The 20,130-nt window shown below is 41.9% G+C and overlaps 2 protein-coding genes across 2 annotated transcripts; both read left to right on the forward strand.

The window, feature by feature from the left end:
• The first annotated feature begins 119 nt into the window (after positions 1–119).
• LOC131881758 (phosphatidylinositol 4-phosphate 5-kinase type-1 alpha-like) lies at positions 120–10,029 on the forward strand. Its single transcript, XM_059228707.1, has 4 exons — positions 120–440; positions 2,937–4,731; positions 6,300–6,570; positions 8,915–10,029. The coding sequence occupies exons 2-4, from the start codon at positions 2,965–2,967 to the stop codon at positions 9,517–9,519; spliced, it is 2,643 nt and encodes an 880-aa protein (XP_059084690.1). The 5' UTR covers positions 120–440; positions 2,937–2,964; the 3' UTR covers positions 9,520–10,029.
• LOC131881762 (5'-3' exonuclease PLD3-like) lies at positions 9,721–15,696 on the forward strand. The gene is made up of 7 exons (XM_059228712.1): positions 9,721–9,861; positions 10,077–10,249; positions 10,312–10,463; positions 11,354–11,489; positions 11,553–11,724; positions 12,419–12,852; positions 15,047–15,696. Exons 2-7 carry the CDS (start codon positions 10,087–10,089, stop codon positions 15,433–15,435), a joined length of 1,446 nt encoding a protein of 481 aa, XP_059084695.1. The 5' UTR covers positions 9,721–9,861; positions 10,077–10,086; the 3' UTR covers positions 15,436–15,696.
• Positions 15,697–20,130: the final 4,434 nt, after the last annotated feature.

The raw sequence follows: 20,130 nt of genomic DNA on the forward strand, positions 1-20,130 counted from the left end.
AATGGCTGCATTTGGTCACCTTGCCATTGGAACTGAAGTTTCAGAGCTGGCAAACCTGCTGCTGCCAGCGGCCACTCATGCTCCTAAAGCAGAACGAAAAAAAGGAGGACTCAAAGTGGACGGAGCTGAGTGAAAGACAGAGAAAGAAGGAGAAGCAGAGAGGGAGAGAGAGAGAGAGGGAGAGAGAGAGAGAAGTTGTACTTGTAGTTAGTTGTAGAAGTCACTCTCATGAAAGTGAGGTGGAGTAGTGTGGAAAAGATTGCAGATTTGGCTCCTAATCACGCCCAGTGTATCACTGTATCTAGGTGAAAGGGCAAATGTAAAGTGAAACTTGTGCTTGGAAGGCATCATCATCATGGTGCCCCTGTTGGCACAATATTAGGTGAACACACCTCCCTCTCCAAGTCTCATCTCAAGCTGAGCTAGATAAAGGCCATGGGGTAAGACCGCCTTCTCGTGTGAACGGACCATCCATCTAGCAAGGCCACGAAACAGGTTTCTTGGTGGGGAATGATGGATGATGGACTGCCATTCATATTTGCCAAGTTATAACATGTGCTATTTGTGATGGATATGCCTAAAGTAAACAACTGGGAAGGGTACAACAACCCACATGGCTCCATCATTATCAAGACCGCTACAAGAACAGGTCTTGAGAAACGCTTCTTTTGAGGCCTTCAGTAGGTTGAAGATCGTGCTGTTTCTATGGCTTCTTGTGTGCTTGAATCGTGATCAATGCGGGACTGGAAAAATCTTGACATACAAAATGTATTTTTGTGCTCTGACACCTGAATTGTGAGTCACCGTGCAACTATAAAGTGGTTCAAGTTAAGATTGAGGGAATACCTTAGAGAGAATTGCCAAATGACGAAAAGCTTGCAGTTTAAGTGCTTGCTTTTCAAAGTATTGAAGATCAGAACCATTTTAGAATACGTGATTACAGGCCCACTTCATTGTCGGTTGCGAAAGTTAAGCAATTCTTTTTTCACTTTCAACCGACATGTCACTAGATTGCAAATTTAAATCAAAACAACCGGAATCCTTCATTTGTCGTTTCCAATTGGTTCGTTGGTTGGATGCCATTACCTGATTTATGTCGATGTTTCGTGTGATTGGTTACAATCCGGATTTGCCAGGATGGAGCGGATTTTTTTGCCCCACAAAGCCTTGTTTAAACCATGGCATTGCAGTATGTTGTTCATACCCATATTATGTGAACTTGAATTGAAACAGAGCACTACCCAATCTCCATGTAGAATACAAATCCCAAGCAAGTGAAGAAGTCTGAGAGGTCGTGATTTTGTTCGTGTCCTTTCGTGCTTCAATTTCTGAGTGCCATTTACAGTATTTGCTCTTAAAGGCCATTGATCGGAAGCAGTATTTCGTATGCTTGCCTGCCGAAGAGTGTCATTTCCTTCCCATTCTACCAAACTTGGCCAGCTTTTGTTGGACTTTCTGGATCGAAGCAGAGCCAAAAATAGACGCTCAAATCTAGTATACATACAGACGTACGAGCTTTTTTACATGCCTGAATTGAGGTATTCTAGAGCGTACTACTCTCTCTCTCGTCTTGGTTGGCTTTAGCGAATCCAATTCTGCTCTTGATCGTGTCTTTTGTTGATGTTTGACTACTCACTGGCTTTTTTTTTTCAAATGCACATCTCTCTTCGAATGTGTCAAAATAATTAATTTTCTAATCTGCAATGGCTGCATTCAAATGCATTGACCAAGAGTGGTAAAAAAAACAAATGGAAAGCATTTCTATTTTGAGTGAAGAAAAGCTTTGTTTGCAGCAGAATTCAGGACAGATTTGGCGAGATGACGGCAACCAAATAGTTCGCCTCAATATTTGGTCAAGTTTTGTTGATGTTGGATATTCCAATCCCATCCAAACGAAAATAGACGTTTTCCTTAGGTTGAACAAAAAGTTGAAACATAATCTCATCGAGAAAACGGCAAGAATCGGATTCCTTTCCAATTATTGGCCCGGCTTTTTTTTTGCAAGCCTTGGAGCTTCGTCAAATTGCATCCAAGCATAAGTCCATCCGTATTTTGTGCAGGAGTTTCTTCTTTGAGCTTCTTTGATCCAAGCAAGCAAGCAAGCAAGGAAGGAAGTGGTGCCGTTGTCAATGCCTCGTTAATTTCCTGGCAAGTTGTCTGAACGTGTGTCAAGCGCGTTCTGAATCCTCTATATTACATCTTTCCTTCCACATTTCAGTCAGTTTGTACTGGGTAGTTTCATGGTTCAGCAAGCAACAGGGCTACTTTTTGCTCTCTGACTGGCCTCCGTTAAAAGAATCATGCTTTCTTTTTAGAACCCAATAGGGACCTCGTTCCAATTCATAACTTTCTCCCACAAGCTTTCAAAGATGTGTCCAGATTGGGTGCCAAATGAATTGGAATATACCACGCTCTATGAGTTGGGGAGAAGAATGCTCGGTGCACTATCACATTACTCAAGCCTCTATCCTCTCTATCCTTGAGATTTATTGAGGAGGAAAAAAGGCCGCCATACGTGAGCATACACGCTTGGTCAAGAGACGCTTTAACGATGTACAGAGGACACATTTCCAGGAGCATTTTTTTAAAAGGTCAATCTTTCCCGTGGTGCTCTCTGAGGTTGGGAATGCTCGTGAACGAGAAAGACATGCAATATCATGGGGATGTGGATGTAGAAATGGAAAAGCCCGAGCACTTTGTGGGCCTCGTAAAGCGCAAAGCTTGCTTGGGTGAAGAGCAAGGCCTAGAACAGACGAAAGAGAGATGGTTCGTGTCGTGACTTAGTGAATTTACAAGGTTATCCGTTATCTGGGGGAAGGGATTATGTAAATGCCAACCTAGTTTTGTTTCTTGCTACGTACTACATTGCGGGTTAGAGACCCTCATGATAGGGAGATCCGGGTAAAAATGCATGCTTTTTCTTCTTCGTCTTTCAGATGATTATTGAGTCGAGGAGTAGTAACCATGCCGAACCAGTATGATGCAAGCCTTCAAGAGGGCAGTAATGAAAATGGAACGCGAGCGAGTGTGCCAAAAACAATAATCTCCCTCAATGCCTTTGACGAGAAATCGGACCTGAACCATTATCCTGATGGCATCACGGATCTCTCGGAAAACTTGGGGCCTGGTGGCGATGGGTCCGATTGCCTCCAGGTTCGCTCCCCTGTGGCCAGAACCATCAGCAATCGATCCTCGACCCAACCTGGAGTTCCTGGGGCACCCGGACATCCAGTCAAGGGCAAGAAGATCGGGCATCGCCGGGTCAAGCGGGAGGGACCCGTTCAAGTGGTGACGTACAAGCGCTTTGAGACCGGTCAACTCATGGGATCTGTTCAATTGGGACTGCATCAGTCCATTGGATCTCTGGCCAAGCAAGAGGACCGGGACCTGCTCATGAAGGACTTCCTCCCAATTGTGACCGTGTCGTTCACCAAAGATGGGGTCCTGGAAAAGACCCCCGCTCACAACTACTCCGAGTTCCGGTTCCGTTCCTACGCTCCATTTGCATTCAAGAAGTTCAGGCAGATCTTTGAAATCGAGGAGAGAGATTTCTTGGTCTCGCTGTGCTCGGAGCCCATGTTTGAGCTCTCGAATCCTGGAGCTTCCGGCTCAATCTTTTACATCACTTTGGATGACAAGTTCATCTGCAAGACCGTGCAACACAAAGAGGCGGATTTCCTGAGGGAGCTCCTCCCCGGCTACTCAATGAATCTCAAGCAAAATCCACGGACGCTCTTGCCCAAGTTCTTTGGATTGTACTGCTACAGCGTCAACGCCAAAAATGTTCGCATCATCATAATGAATAATCTGCTACCCAGTGATCTGAAGATGCATCATCGCTTCGATTTGAAAGGCTCCACATACAAGAGGAAGGCCTCCCGAACGGAACGTGCCAAGGGCTCGCCGACCTTTAAGGACCTCGATTTTCTCGAGATGTACCCTGAAGGCATTCTTCTACAGCCTGAGCTCTACGACAACCTCATGAACTCGATTGAACGCGACTGTCGCGTGTTAGAGTCGTTCAAAATCATGGATTACTCGTTGCTGATTGGTATCCACAACCTTGACATGGCGGCCAAAGAGGAAGGAGGGGAAGGTCTGGGCGGAGCGGGGAGCGAGAACACCAGTTTATGTGGTTCAGACGTTCGGGGTGGGATCCCACCCCTGCAGAACCAGCAGTCTATGCTGGAACGTCAGGGATCCATTGTGATGCGGGATCGACCGATAGCCCATACAACTGCCTTGGAGTCGATCACCATGGAGGTCGACCCCTCGGATGACGAGTTCATCGACGAGACGGACGTCGGACCCGAAGTGAAGAACGTTTGGGGCGGTATTCCGGCCAAAAACCACCGAGGGGACAACCTGCTCCTGTTCATTGGGATCATTGATATCCTTCAGTCGTATCGTTTGCTGAAAAAGGCGGAGCACTACTGGAAGTCACTCTTCCATGATGGGGATACGGTGTCAGTCCATCGACCTTCATTCTACGCCAAGCGGTTCCAAACCTTCATTGGGGAAAAGGTGTTCAGGAAAATGCCCTCCAACCTCAAGCCCACCTTGTCCTTCCGACGGTCCAACTATAGAAGGACCCTCTCGAAGGACATTGAACGCTTTGATGGCATGCCAAACGTGGGCTCGCCGAACAATGCTGCCATTAGTGCTCAGTCGCCTGGAAGTCAAAACAATTCCAACATCATCCCGGACCCCGCGCAGAGTTCTTCCAACCAAGTAAGTACACTCTAGTGGCCAGGGAGGAAATCCCTAATGAAAGAAGGCGAGTCCAACCACCAAGTTGCTACCACTTGGAAAAGGCCTCGTTTTCGTGGAAACCGCTCATTATCACCCTCTTGTGGGGCGTCGATGTAGTATTTTTTCGTCTTCAAGTTCTTGGAGCTGGGCGCGTAATGGAAACGAACAGCGATTGTAAATTGGTTCTTTCACTACCAGGAGCCCACCTGATCATTTATCAGGTGTAATATTTGCTGGATAGGGTGTTTAAGGAAGGCATATGAGATGGATTGGAAGTATCTTCAGGTTTGCGACAAGGTTCGCCGGGGGATAAAGGAGCTCCAAGGAGATAGGACAACTTGCTTCCCTGCTTCTAGTTGGTAACCTAATTTTCCCTGTGAGTAGCGAATACAGCTGGATGGAGGAGCTACGTATGTAGCTCATCAAGCTGCGCATTAATGAGCTTGGCCTTTTCCGCCACCCCCGAAATCTACTTATGTAATGTATGAGAGGAACAAGTTCGAAAGAGAGTAATCGAGCTGGGGGCGACGTCGGAAGAAATGGGAGAGCGAGTCCCTACAAACTCATTTCTTGGAGTGATACCCACTCTTATTGGAGAAGGAAGGACTGCATACAAACTGACACACACACACGCATACACACACATGTACATACCGTTGTCAAGTGCAGTCCCCCCTCCTTCCCCTCTTACTCTCAGGCATTGGACGACAAACCAGTCAGGGCTAAAAGTGCCGCCAAGCGCATGGTTCATTAATCGGAGGAGAGCTGTTGAAAGGCGCCATAATCTGCGAGGCCTTCAGGCTCTTCTATTCAACCAGGAATACACATAGTACGTACATACATACGTTTGACATAAAGTCATTCTTGTCAGGTGGTCAAGCCGCAAACAGCGAAGGTTCTAAATGTCGCGATGGTTTAGTGCATCTGCTCAAGACAATTGGGATCAGGCAATAATTTGAGCTCCAGGCATACAATTTGGGTCTTTAATACGTCCGGTCCCCAATATCAACTGGAAATTTGATGTCTTGTTCACAATTTGATGGAAAGAGGAGACATTTCGTATGAATAGGAGACTATCAGGATTGGCTGTCAGACCTTTGGCGATGATGTTTCTTTTGGACCCCATTATTCTAGCTTTAGACTTGTGACCTTAAAAATCCCTGTCTTAGAATTGCAATCGCTTGAAGTTTGCTCAAAACTTTAAATGGGACTCGGAGACGGGGGAAAATCGCCACTTCTGGTGACAAAAGACTACCGGTTTGTAAGTTTGCATTCCCAATCCTCACGGGTTTTCCTCCATCCTCCAAAGAAAAGTTTACTCCTCAAGTTTGCAACCTAATCAAGGTCTCCTTGGAAAGTTGGTTACCTCAGTGTGTGTTCCTTTCATCGTGAGCCTTGCTTGGCCAGCTAAATGAAGCAGGCTCTCTCCACATTATCGACGGACGACTAGGTCACTACCACCCACCCTCCCACTCGTACCAATTATGCCTCCTTCCCCATAATGGCTGTAACCTATCCTCTGCAATGTTGGCTTGATTTCTTTCAAGGACAACACGGTCACGGTGATCAAGATCGGGGATGAGGTGAATTTGCCCTCCATCCTCCAGGATAGAAGGAAACAATCACCTCCAACCCATCGACGCGATTCCAAAGTGGCCTCCAACCAACAACACTTGTCCAAGACCCCTCAAAACCGAGCTGAAGGCCAAAGGAGGAGCTCCAATGCGGCTGCAAGCACCGTCAACAACGCCTTGCCTCATCAGAATTACGGATCCTCGCTCTCACCCACACCATCGCCAGGAATGATCAGAACGCCAGGTACGTGATTTAATCAGCACGTATTCATGTCTGTGGTTGAGCTTCTTGGATTTGATTGGGCGGGGGATTGTCCATTGTATTCTAGCTTAAGTTGGTTCAAGGTAAGAGGTTTGAAACAAGGCATGCATGGAGGACATCCTATGTTTGTTGGTAGTGTAGTACCCGATTGATAAGTGGTTCATGAACTTGACGAATAGGGACTCTGAAAAAAAATAAACTTTTAGAGGCGAAATATTCAAATAATATATATATTTAATTGAAAAAAGGGCAAAATGTTTGAAAAAGTATTTGAAAATAGTCAAAATGATTAAGTAAAAATCGAAATATCTAACCACGTGCTAATGAACTTTGTAACTTTTGAAGTGCTTTCAAAATACTTTCCAACAACAAGTAAAAAATAAAACCCTTGTCACCAGGTAGTTTTTATCAGACATATTTTTTTAGTTGAGCAAAAATGATGTTATTTTGGAACCTAATTTGAAATACCTTAACATATCTTGAGTATCTCAACTACTTTGAAATGAATGTTCAGAAAATTGGTCTTTTTCTTCTTCTTTTGGAAAGACATCGAACCGATGATAAAATGAAATTTGCATTAAAAGTGGGCTTCATAAAATGGGATCATCTTTTCTACTTCTGTATCAATGCAGAACGGGCAAGATATTGCTCCACTGAATCTCAATTTGAATTGTCAGATCAAATCTGAATTGTTATTTTAAACTCAAATGAATTCCCAAAAGATGTGCTTTTAACTGGCGTTTAATGTGGCCCCCTCCTCCTCCTTCTGAGGGTAAAAAATTCCAATACTATGAACCCTTTAGAATATATGATTATTCTTCGGAAGCTTATTAGCAGCTCTATGTAGAGAATGTTACCCTCAGAAGTACCATCCATTTTACCACTTAGCCATTTTTTCCATTTTTTTAAAGGAAATATTTTCTTATTTTGTATTGCCGTTGACTTTGCAAACATCCAGCCTAATAAACTTATTCATGAAAGGAATGCATGAATAACTAACTCAAAAAGCATACTTGACATCTTAGCGACTTCAAAGTTGTGGAAGGAGTTGAGATCAGGATACAAAATGCAGTACTGTTGGCAGGGCTGAAGTTCCCAGGTCAAAAGGTCGAAAAAAAAAATGCGGACCCATCCAAGTATCAAAATGCAACAAATTTCGAGCATTTACACCAGGCTTTAATTTCGACGACCATCAGTGAAATATGTTGAGGAAAAAAGCCGAATTTTAAAATTATTTGAATAAAAAATGGTCCTGTTTTTTTAATTTGTTCAAAAAAACGGTTGAATATTTAAAAATGCCCCAAATGGGCAAAATATTTCAGATCAATATTTTAGCATTTAATTAATTTTTTTTCGGAGTACCTATTGATTAGTTAAGTGCATTGTTTTGCCTATCAGTTTGAGTTTAAATAGAACACCTTTTGGTCAAGAAGCAATGTTTGATGCCATGTCATGTTGTGTGCGTGTGATATACAAAGACATGTGCAGAGAGCATTGATTGAGATCAAGTGAAGTATCGGCCTAGTTTTACTATTTTGACACTAAAGGAGTAATGGAAAGCGACATTTTCAAACCGTTTCTTACCACACCCTTCAAAATGTGAATGTTCAAATTAGAATTCTTTCGTGTGACTAAAATCAACGGGCGCAACATTGGTCACCCGTGCATGTGATTAAAAAACAACAACCATAAAACACTGATTCTGAATAAGATTGGAATGACGTTGTCGGAGTGTCATTTATCGTATTCTTGAGATTGAATTATCAACATAGATTTCTCATGATTGAATATACAAGCACATGTTCAGTAAGATCAAACATATTCTTCTACTGTGATTCATTATTGGGATTTTCTTCGGCTTTTTCATGTCTCGAACAACTATATTAGCCAAGGGTTGTGTGGTGTGACCATTCTGAACTTGAGTTTTTTTTAAGTTCACACTTGTGTCAATTTTGAGCTGTGAGTAGCATAAAAATCTGATTCTTGCTTTCCGTTTTTCTTGAATAAATTCATAGAGACACACTTGAGGAACTCGGCTGGTTAGTACATTTTCTTCAATTTATAATGAATTGAGGCTCTTGCAAACCCTTTTTTTTCAATATCTCAAGATATATGCAACAATTCGTTTAGTAAGCGCAAACGGGTAGAAAGTGCGAGTAACTTTCGTCACCCCATCATCTATTTGATTTGAAGATATTTGCCCGATTCAAAGTTTCCCCAAAGTGAAGCAATAAATCACGTAGAATGGACCTGCTCTACGTTTTTTGGCTAGAAATCAAATGTCATCCAGACCAGAGTGTGTGATATAACATCTCGGATCTTGCAGGTGACGACCGTCTGGAGACCGGGAGCATCATCACAATGACAAGCGATGAGCGCGTACAAATCTACGTGCCTTCTCCTCAAACCACGCCATACAACACCATCACAAAGAATCACCAGGAATCCACTCAAATCGTCAAGAAGGTCCCGTGGGGTCGGGACGATGCCACTCCCCCGCCATTCACCCATCGGACCGTGACCGCCGAGTCCAGCTCCTATCGGTCCATCACCCCCCTGAACAGTGCCACGGGTTCGAGTCGCTTCCAGTCCCGTTTGGTCTCCTCGAGCATGGAGACGAGCAACAGCACCAGAGTGGTGACCGAGGAGACCTCGGTGGACATGGTTAAGATCAGCATTAGTTCGAGCTCCACCGCTGACGGCCAAGATCTGAGCACGGCCAAGAGTGGCCGTCACCTGACCTCGAGCTCCTCAGAACACCGCACTCTCATGGACGATCTTCCGAGCTTACCTGCGGATGAATCCAGCGAACATCCTCAATATTCCAACCACCAGCCTCACGCCACCAAAGAGCCTCTAAGTTTGTCAGATATCCTCTTGGAGGTGGACAGCAGCCGTCTGAATCGGGACAACTCCGTTGACCAGAATTGAGAATCTCCACCCACGCATATGACTTGTTCGCATCCCGGTGTGATTATGGACGTGCCAGGATGCTCAGGATTCGGTGTTTCCTGTCTGGGGAGGTGTGCTGCCATCATCACACTCTTCATATCTTGTTGCTTGCTCCTCCTCTATCTTTCCCCTCTATGTCTGTGATCTGCTGCTGATGCTATTACTTCTACTACAACTACTACAACAACAACTACTGACTTTTGTTCATTCTATATTGGGCATATCAAACAAACTAGAACGATTTTCACCCTCTTGCTGTCTCTCAACTTCCTCAGAAGCATCTTGATAGTGAAACAAAGAGATCGGAACGTAGTCTTCTCTGTGAGTGTTTCCAGTTAATTTTGAGTTTGTGAGTTATCCTTTGACTAACATCATGGTTTTGAATACCAAGATTAATCCCCCAATTTGTCTTAGTTCCCATTTGTTTACTTTATGTACCTGAGAAGTCGTCTCATGCTAGTTAAGCAATAAAAGTCTATCATTTCTTGACTCGGAAAAATAATTGCTCACTCTCACGCAACCTACTCTGATTACAGTGCCTTAAAAATGGCGCGGACTTTTAACGACGGAATCGCCCCAGAGGAGGACTCGAAATACCCGCTCCTGTTTAGGCCTCGTGAAAAACCTCAAACTCCGTCCAGTATCTGGCTTTTTACCACGGTGCTCCTCTCCATCCTCTTCCTGGTTGCCCTATTGCTCATGTCTCCAGGTCTTTGTGAAGCAATGAATTAACGTATGGAATATACAAGACTTAATGGAAGCTAATTGTAGGCCTCCTTCAACGACTATTGCCTAAGTGGGATCCTCATCCGGATATCCATCATGATGTGGCGGATTGTTCCAAATGCAGAATTCGCTTGGTTGAATCCATACCAGAGGGTTTAGTGTACAATTCATCAATTGTCAACCTCCAAACACATGAGGTGCGTCAACAGATATAAATAAGTTAATAATTATCATTTGTGGAAGGCTTGAAAACGTGCTGGACGCGGAAATTAGATCAAACAGAACTGGGTCAAAATTTTGGACCTAAACCAAACAATAATCAAGATAAGAGAAACCGGCAGGGTAAGCATTCAAAGCTCCAATTTGGACTTCACCAGAAAAGGACGAGCGAATCTGTCAATATTACTTTTTACTCAGAGAACATTGATGAATCTATAAACTTTCGAAGGCTCTTTCAGTGAAGGAAAAACAAAAAAGATACATACACAGAGCTTAAAGACATGAAGCACGTACGCACTACAAACTTGAGGACAGAGACCCTCTGTATGGGGAAACATATTTTTAGATGAATCACATAGATGTTTTGATAATGGGAAAAAATTCGAGAATCCCTTTGTAAAAAATCTACAAAAGTATTTGACAGCTTCTTTTAAGACTATTAAAAAAACAACGTGTTCAAAACCGAATTCAACCAAAAACAACTGCGTACTTATGGATCATTAATCCGTTAGTTATTAATGAGTTTCAAGTTTGATAATACCCTCATTCTGGCATTTTTAAAAGGAAAAAACCTATTTGATTATTCCTTACTCAGTTTGGTTCAAAAATACAAATCTGCTCCTTACATGACACATTCTATAGTAATATATAAATTTGAATCAGATATTCAGCACTTTTTGGGGAAAAAGATTTTAATCGGCCTGCCAAAATACTGATAAGGACTTTTTTTTATCAAAAAAAACTATATGATTGTTAAAATTGACAGAATCATTAAACCATTGTTGTAGAACTTGATATAATCGCCAAACCCACAAAGGAATATTTATTTCGTAAAAAAATCTCTCTAAATGGTCTCGATTATCTTCAGGCGTGGAAAGCCTTGATCAGGCGAACAGAATCTTCTTTGGAACTTGCGAGCTCTTATTGGAGTCTCCGTGGATCTGACGTTTACGAAGACAAAAGTGATTGGCAAGGGGAGGATATTTTTAAGAGGCTCGTGAAAGGTAGGTCGAATGAGCTTCTGATTTCATGTGGTTTTGTTGTTGAGCCCGTTTTTGAACCCTCAGCCACGGAGAAAGGAATACGAATTAACATTGCTCAAAACCTCCCTGGAGATCGAGAACCCAATCTTGACACTGATGCGCTGTCCAAAATCCAGGGCGTTCAAGTCCGAAGTCTGAATTTCACGGCCTTAATGGGTGCTGGAATTCTTCACACAAAGCTCTGGATTAGTGATAGGTAAACTCACGAGTGGGCATCGTTACGCGACGGTTAACTTTGTTACAAATGGAATTGACTTGGTCCCCGAAAATGTTACTGAACAACTGAATGTAAAACAAAGGTTCTGACTGCCTACAAAAAATGTCATGTTTTAAGATACCGAAATATGTTTGAGGCTAATCTGCCTGTTGTTTGGTGTTTGTAAGCAGGATATGGTTTTATCAATTACTTAAAAAAATGTTTTGTACCGAAAAAATGCTCTGGGAATTCTAATGACACCCCTTGATGCGTTGATCGAAAGTGTAATAAATTTGTTGTGGCTCATTAAAGCACGCAATGAGGTAGGACCGTTCATTTAAAGCATTGCTTTAAGGTGCTGTGCTGGCAATAAAAGCCATTTAAACTTGAACCAAACACGACAAATTACTGAAATAAAATCAGTTTTACTCTCAGACCTCCGGTCCAGTTTCTGGCGAAAACAAGCCTATGCTTATCCAGAACATGAAAAGTATATGCTCAAGAAAATACTTTTAAACCTTATCAAAATTGCATACTTATTCGCTGGTATTAATTCTTAATTAATTATTAATTCAAAATCAATCAATGAATAAGCACCAAGGTAGCTCTAAATTCAAAATTCACCCGATTTAAACCATTCGGTTTTGATGCAGACGGATCACTTTCCCGAATTATTTTTCTTTTTTTTCACCAGGCAACATTTCTACGTTGGGAGCGCCAATTTTGACTGGCGATCCCTCACCCAAGTCAAGGAGATGGGTGTTCTAGTGGAAAATTGTCCCTGCTTAGCCAATGATATGGGCAAGATCTTTGATGTCTATTGGCGATTGGGTGGAAGAGGCAAAGTGGTTCCGCCAGCATGGCCCAAAAGTCTTGGAACCAATATCAACGCCGAAAAACCCATTCGAATCCAAAATGGAGCGGGTGGGCGAACTCTGGACTTCTATTTGAGCTCTTCACCGGCGCCGTTTTGTCCCGTGGGTCGAACCGTAGACATTGAGGCAATTTTAAGTGTGATTGATCACGCTAAGAAGTTCATTCATGTGGCAGTAATGGACTACTTTCCGGCCACATTGTACAGCCGTTCGGTTCAGTTCTGGCCAATCATTGACGATCGGCTCCGAAAAGGTAGGAACAGGAGAAAAAATGTGTCTGGATTAATTTGCTGAGCAAAGGGAAGGCGCCTTATTATCCTTTTTATTTTATTTGCCCGAAAACAGCCGAATTATAGGTCTATGTCCAAATCATGCTCATAAGATGCTTCCAAAACGCAAAGAAGGGATTGCGCACTGACTGGTAAAGTGCTCTGTTTAGTTCTTTTTTCAAGTATAACATTGTGCAAAAAAGGCAAATATTTTCACAGCGATTTCTAATGTCTTTAATGATCTTCTGCAAATGTTTTCCCAAATCTAATGCATAATCAAAAGGTCTGGCATGCTTGTTTCAAAAGTAAAATTTTGCTTTCCCCTTTGATCTTTGGTTTTGAATTTAAAGGTTGGCCAAGATTGTGTTACAATTTGGCTCCATGGTGCTTTATGCCAAGACAGCATGAACTCTTGACAATTATTTCACCATACTAAGACCATTAACAAGTATGTTTCCATTGAAGGGGGATTGATGATATTGTATTTACCTCAGGTATGAGAGCAATTCATCAATTGGACCTTTTTACAACCTGTGAAACATGAATGCATAGTCATTATAGATGGGCTCAAAAAAATTTTCAAAATCAGGATTGCTAGAAAGCTAAGAAATTCAAAGCATCGGCTGTTTCCAGTGTAAGGTAAAAGGTTAGGTTTGACCAAAGAGGCAACTCTTGTTTGATCGAAGAAAAATCAGGGTTACTTTTTGGGACTAACTAACGGGTTTTCGATATTCTGCTAGTGATGCCATGTGCCACTGAAAATGTGAATTGGTAGCCCTAGCCTCAACCTCCCGTGATTATTTATTTGATCCCATCAGTAATAGTCATTGGGAAGATGAGAAAGGATATGAAGTACTAGAAATTGTTCATCACCTTCCTTGGATCATTATCCCAATCAGCCTTCCAATCATCCTGCCCATAGATAACCTTTTGGGGTCACCCATATTGCTACTCAAAAAAGAGGAAATACCCATTGCACTTGGGCGTTGAAAAGAAATGTAAAAGGAATGGTTGACTTTTTGCTCTTCACAGGGATTAGATGAGTCTTTGAAGAACAAAAAGGGTACTGTAGGCTTTCCTGAAGCTGGTTTTTGTGAGCATTGTTTTATATCCTTCAAAAGCCAAATGCAGTATTTTGCTTGCACTGCTAATATCGTTTTGAGTGTGGTCCCACTGACGGAGATGGCAGTGGCAGTGCCATCATCCTTGCCTAGCTATTCAGTTGTTTATGTCAAAATGCAAAGCCATACTATGTACGTACCAGTTAGAAACTGGTATGATAGGGTTAGAAATACATTACTTTCCTAATGTCTTGGCAGCAGGCTCATGTGGTTAGAAGCATACTTTTTAAATAGCTAGAATGTCTGTAGAAAAGGCTAACCATGTCAGAACACATTGCATAGTTGATGAAAAGGAGGTCGTATGAGGCAGTTGGGAACAGGAAAGCCCATTGCATTTGGCAGTTGAAAGGAAATGTAAAAGGATCGGTAGACCTCTGCTCTTCACAGGGGTTAGATGAGACTAAAAAGCCTACTGTGGGCGTTCCGGAAAACTGGTTTTTGTTAACATTGTCTTATCTCCTCTCAAAGCCAAATGCCATGTTTTACTCACAATGCTAGTAACGTTATAAATTCTAACATGTCAAGAGAAGTTGATTTTGCCATCTAGTGCGCCTCTTCTTCTTATTTTCGGGCCTGTCTACCTGTGATGGAAAGTCAGTGTTCAAGCAACCTCATTTTATCTGAAGAACTCCTTGCAGCGCTTTCCGAGCTCTAACTTATGAATGAGAAATCTGGTTAATGGTATTGAATGAAAATAAATGGCAGAAATGGCAGATAATAGGAGGCGACCTACAGCAATGTACAGGGTTGACTCTAATGAATGGGGTCCAAGAAATACTAACGATATGCCAAGCAAGATTTTGTCGTAGCTTCCCTTTAATATTTGCAAGGAATACCTAGGTGTCGATATTGATCCTGGCTCGTTGGTGGATCCGATATTACTTCAACTGAGAGATAATAAATCTAACTTTTAACTTTACTTTTCATATTGAACTGCCGGGGATTACATTCCCATCGGGGACAGGCAGGTCCGTAATGTAGACAATCCTCCAAAGGACTGATGACCCATCCACCTCATTCAGGATAAGACCTAAACAGTTTGTATTTTTTGTTTCAGCTGCCATAGAGAGATCGGTGGAAGTTCGGTTACTGTTAAGTCATTGGGATCACACCCGACCAGACATGAAGGCATATATCCTCTCCTTGATGGCGTTGAATGGCACCAACAATGGTTCGGTGCGGATCGAGGGGCGTTTCTTCCAAGTACCCAAGTTCACACCAGACCAAGGCAAGATTCCCTTTGCGCGAGTCAACCACAACAAGTACATGGTCACGGATCAGAGTGGCTACATTGGCACCTCCAATTGGTCGGCAGACTACTTTCTCAACACTGGTGGTATTGGATTGGTTTTCAAGTCCACTAATTCGTCTTCCAATGATCTCAGAGCTCAATTGGAAGGAGTCTTTCAACGTGATTGGACCTCAGCCTATGCCCACATAGTGTGAGAACAGTTTTGCACTCACCTTAGAGGCAGAACATAACTACTCATGCATACGTTTCATCCAGTCCACTAAGATTACATGTTCAAAGTGTCTAGCACTTTTAATCTGGGTGGGTCACGTGTTCAATTTGAGTCGTTTGTCGTGTGAATAAAGCGCGGTACAAGATTGAAATGACGGGAGTCAATCAGATATTTGCAAGAGGTGAGATGTTTTCAAAAAAATCTTCATCTACCCTTTCTTGGTCTTGAACAACTTCATTCTTTGTCTACCTAATAACCCGTATAAAAAGAGTACGATAATGAGTTCAGCGCTCCATTGCGGTGAAGTTTTGAATCTTCAATTCCGTTCCAAGACAACGAGTTTACATCGATGCCAGATCCAAACTAAACACATGTTGGTATTTTTTTTCCTTAAGAGCTAGTTAGTTGGACAACTTCATTCTAACGCCCTGTATAAAGAGACATTTGAGTGCCAGATCCAAACCAAACACATGCTTGGATTTTTTTGACTTAAGAGTTAGATATAAGGCTGAAGTTATTCTTTAGGCATCATCATCTACGGCGATCATGGCAACAACAGATTCAAATTATGTATTTTTCATTAGAAAATGTACAAATGGCTCAAAAAGTGGTGTCTAAAACATGCAAAGCACGTTTAAAGGTGTCTGAAAGGTAACTAAAGCCATTTGCAACTCTCAGAAGCACACCTTTCTGTTAAAATGTGTTTGGTTTGGGTCTGGGACTCAAGTAAATTCATCGTTTTGGATCGGAATTGAAGGTTCAAAACTTCACCGCAATGGTGCGCTGAACTCACCGTCGCACTCTTTTAATCCAGGGCAGTTGTCTTCACTTTCGTGACTGAATTGTGGGTACTTCCTTTTCCAAACATTTCTCGATATTGGTAAATTGATGTTCTAATTGAGAAACTTAGATATTAAAAAAAAACTTGCGGATCAATGCCTTGCTCTTTTACAACCTCTAGACTTATTAGCTTGAGAAGAGTGATTTGTGATCACTCATTTACTCACTCACTGATTCACTCATGTTTAACAACCCCATTGAATCAAAGTGGCAAAACATAGATTGATCCACAGAGAAATCGCCTTTTTCCATGAAGGTTGTATTTTGTCCACCTTTCAGCTTTTAATCTGTATAAGATATTTTGTCTACGAACAAATTTGAATTGGCAGACAGAGCTACTTTTTCTTGTATCATTTAATCGACCAACGAATTAGAGTGGCGTACCTGGCTAGCCCTTGAATGCAGGGTTGATATGGAATGCAAGTTATAAATTAGCCCAAGTCTGACTTAAAAGATGATACTGCAGACTTCTCTGACCTTAGTCCCTTCCAATGCGAGCGTTCTCTTATTCCATCAACGTTGCGAGTGTAACGCCTTTGGACTTTCCTCTACTGGCTACCGGATTTAAACTGCATTTGAAATTTAGTCCTTTTTCGACTTTGAGTAGACCATAGATTTGATCCATCTTGATAGATATTCTAGATAAACTATTTCAACCAAACCATGAAGGCTCGAAACAAAAGCTTTTGGGCGAATTTACAGACTGCGATGTTTCGTCATCTCTTCTACTAGATCATGACAGGTAAACATGGGAGCAGAAACAAGCACGTACAAACAGCATTGAAAGCTATAGATCGAGCTGAATATTTTAATGACAGATTAGCGAGACAGATTCAGTCTAGATCGGTCTCATTTTCTTTCGTATCCAGAAGTTGGAGAAAATGATACCAGCAGGATTTCACCTCCTACTAGTGATGGCGCGATTCTGGAAACGAATCCAAATACACTTGAGTTTTTTACTCGATTTGGGAGAGAGTGGCCGGGCTCGAGTCTTTTAGAAAGGACTCGAGTCCGAACTCGTCGAAAGAATTATTCATTTTCTTCTAGAATTTTGCAAGACGTGTCTTTTTGCTAGACCTGACTCTACAGTAAATAACAGTAAAAGGTGAGCCCAGCAAAAAGTCAGAATATCAAAGGACTCGCCCCAGCCATGGAGTACTGGACTGGAACTGGAACTGACAACTGGTACTGGAGAGGAAACCCAAACCTCGCTAGAAGGCGTTTCAGTTTTGCGTTACCTCCCAATCCAGAGCTTGAACATGAAGGTGGAATGGCACAAGTCGAGATCGCGTTCTCATGTTTGAAACCAGGGTGCGCTAGGCTGGAGATGTCCCAATACAGCTCAAATTTGCATGGTGTACCACTGAAGTTACGGGTCGAATAAAGCACCTGGCATAGGTACCTAGTCTTCTCTCCTTTTCTGATGTATTGAAGCCTACTCTCCAAGACTACTTGAACCTGACATTGATGGAAAGCTTCACATAAGCGTTAATAGGTTAAAGTAATTTGCTAACAAGTTCTGCAGCTTGACCAGATTGAGAGGAAGACCCTTCAATTTCGGCGGTTTTAGGAAGCCAATTTCCAAATTAGCTACCTTTTTGGGCCTGTTTAATGTCCAGAGGTTTTAAATTGGCAATCTAGCTTCTTGTACCTCAAACTGTAGACCTGTTTATCAAACAATCACCGCGTCTGTGGTTTTTGCGAGCTGATCTTTGGGTCCCCCTGGCTTCTAGGCTCTCCCCCCACGCGACCTCTGACGGTCAAAAACTCTCGACTTGGACCGCTAGTTCGAGCTTTCCTCTCCACTACTGACGTACTCCATGGACTAGCAGGTCGGCCAATCTATGTACTTACGTACTTGGTGACGAACTGATTTCATCGATTGAATTTGAGCCTCCAAAAACACGAATAGTTACAAGTTATAACACTCATGCTTTAGGGCGTAAATATTTATAATATTATCTCTGGCGCTGAGCATCACCCCTCGGAAGAATGATTGAGAAAGGCTATTTCCAAAGGTAAAAGTCATAGCAATACCTGTTAAGATCAAATCTTCTGTTTGCCTTTTAAATCCAAAAGTTTTCAATCGCAGGAACTTTGAAATCGATTTTCTTTCACGAGAATGAGCTCAGCTTGTTCCATGCTTTGGGGTTTGGTCTTTAAAATGTCAATGGTAGGCAAAAGCATATTTCTAATTCAAAGTCAGTTTTCGTCACACTAAGGAAGACGGTGATTGTTGACTCCGTTCTTGATTTTGCTCTTAAGATTATGCTTGTGTTTGTGCGGTCCTAGACATCATTTGGGTGTGGGAAAACGGTTAGGAAAATAGTGACGCTATGACCCAAACCCCACAATCTAATATAGCTGTGGTCATGCTAAACATAAATGCATGAGACGTCATTTTCTTCCTTTGACCAAGGCAAGTCCATGGCACCTCGTTTTAGTCCGGGAATACTTACCCTCCGCAAATTTCGAGTACAACCTCTTATTGATCTGAATATGTTATGAGCTGTTTAGTGCTGTCAGCAGCGATGGGAAAAATCGAGATTGGTCGAATTTCTGCCACTTTCTGCCAGAAGTGTCAAAAAATGGCAGAAATTGTTGGAAGGTGGTCAAAAATGGCCACCGGTGTTTAGAATAGCCGATCTGATTCTAAAAGATGTCAAAAACAAGAAGGATTAAGTGGGTTGGATAAGTTTTTGAAGTGTCTTTTGCTAAAAAGCATATTGATATAGCATTGGCTGAAATGCAAAATGTTTCTCAAATATTGATATTTATACTGTTTAATGGTTGATGGAATTGATAACAGTATCCATAGACCAATTGCAGTATCCAAGGCCTAGCTACAATAATAACTGTTCTTTTCATTGTCATCAAATTGGTTATTGAATACGATATAACTTTTTTTAAATGCAATTAATTGTCGTCATTTTGACTTTAAAATGTTTAGGTCAAATGGCATCCCTGACTCAAATGGATTGAGGTGGCAAAATTCAAACTCGATCACACTCCAATGACGTTTTGTGGTTGAATCACACATTCGATGCAAAATACCCATCCCAACGTGTCAAAACTACATACAGGTTGGCTTGAAAATTAACGGAAGTGATCGCAGATACTAGAAAAAGATGATTTAGAATGATACAAGGAATTCTATTTTCTGCCATTTTTGCCACTTGTTTTGGACCAATTTCTACCATTTTCTGCCAGGTGGTAGAAAATGGCTTTAAATAATTTCCCATCACTGAGTGCTGTACATTAGATATGTGCAGGCACAAGTAGTCTATCAATATTTGATGGATGTCGAAATCGATGGAGTGTCTTTTTACCCCGATAATAACTCAATTTCTGTAGTTTGGCACTAGATTCTCGACTTCTTGGAAAGAACGTGGTTCTTGTTCACCTAGTTCATTTTTGAAACTACATTTTTTGACGCCTTTTTTTGGCAGTTGTTCATATTGCATCAGACCCATTATTGTTTGAAGCAGAGTGTTGCGAGTACGATGGAATGATAAACATTGAAAGTGGAGGATTATGTTTTACATTTGACATACTTCAGATTTCCACATCGATATATATTTGTGCCTCAGAACTGATCTACGTAGCGTGCTCAGCACAAATATCTACCGATCAATTTTAACGTACTAGTTTTGATTATACTTTTTGATGGACTTGAGCGGTTTGAATGTTTTTTGGGGTATGGTTTGTAAAATTGATCATGATAGGAATGCTCAATCTTTTTTTCCATGTTTCATGACTAGAGACAGGAAAAACATTTTGCTTTGGCGTTGAGTGGAAATTCCAGACGTTTGTCAAAACTAGTTTTTTCACAATAGAT

The sequence above is a fragment of the Tigriopus californicus genome, chromosome 6 (genome assembly GCF_007210705.1).
Source record: "Tigriopus californicus strain San Diego chromosome 6, Tcal_SD_v2.1, whole genome shotgun sequence".
NCBI lineage: Eukaryota > Metazoa > Arthropoda > Copepoda > Harpacticoida > Harpacticidae > Tigriopus > Tigriopus californicus.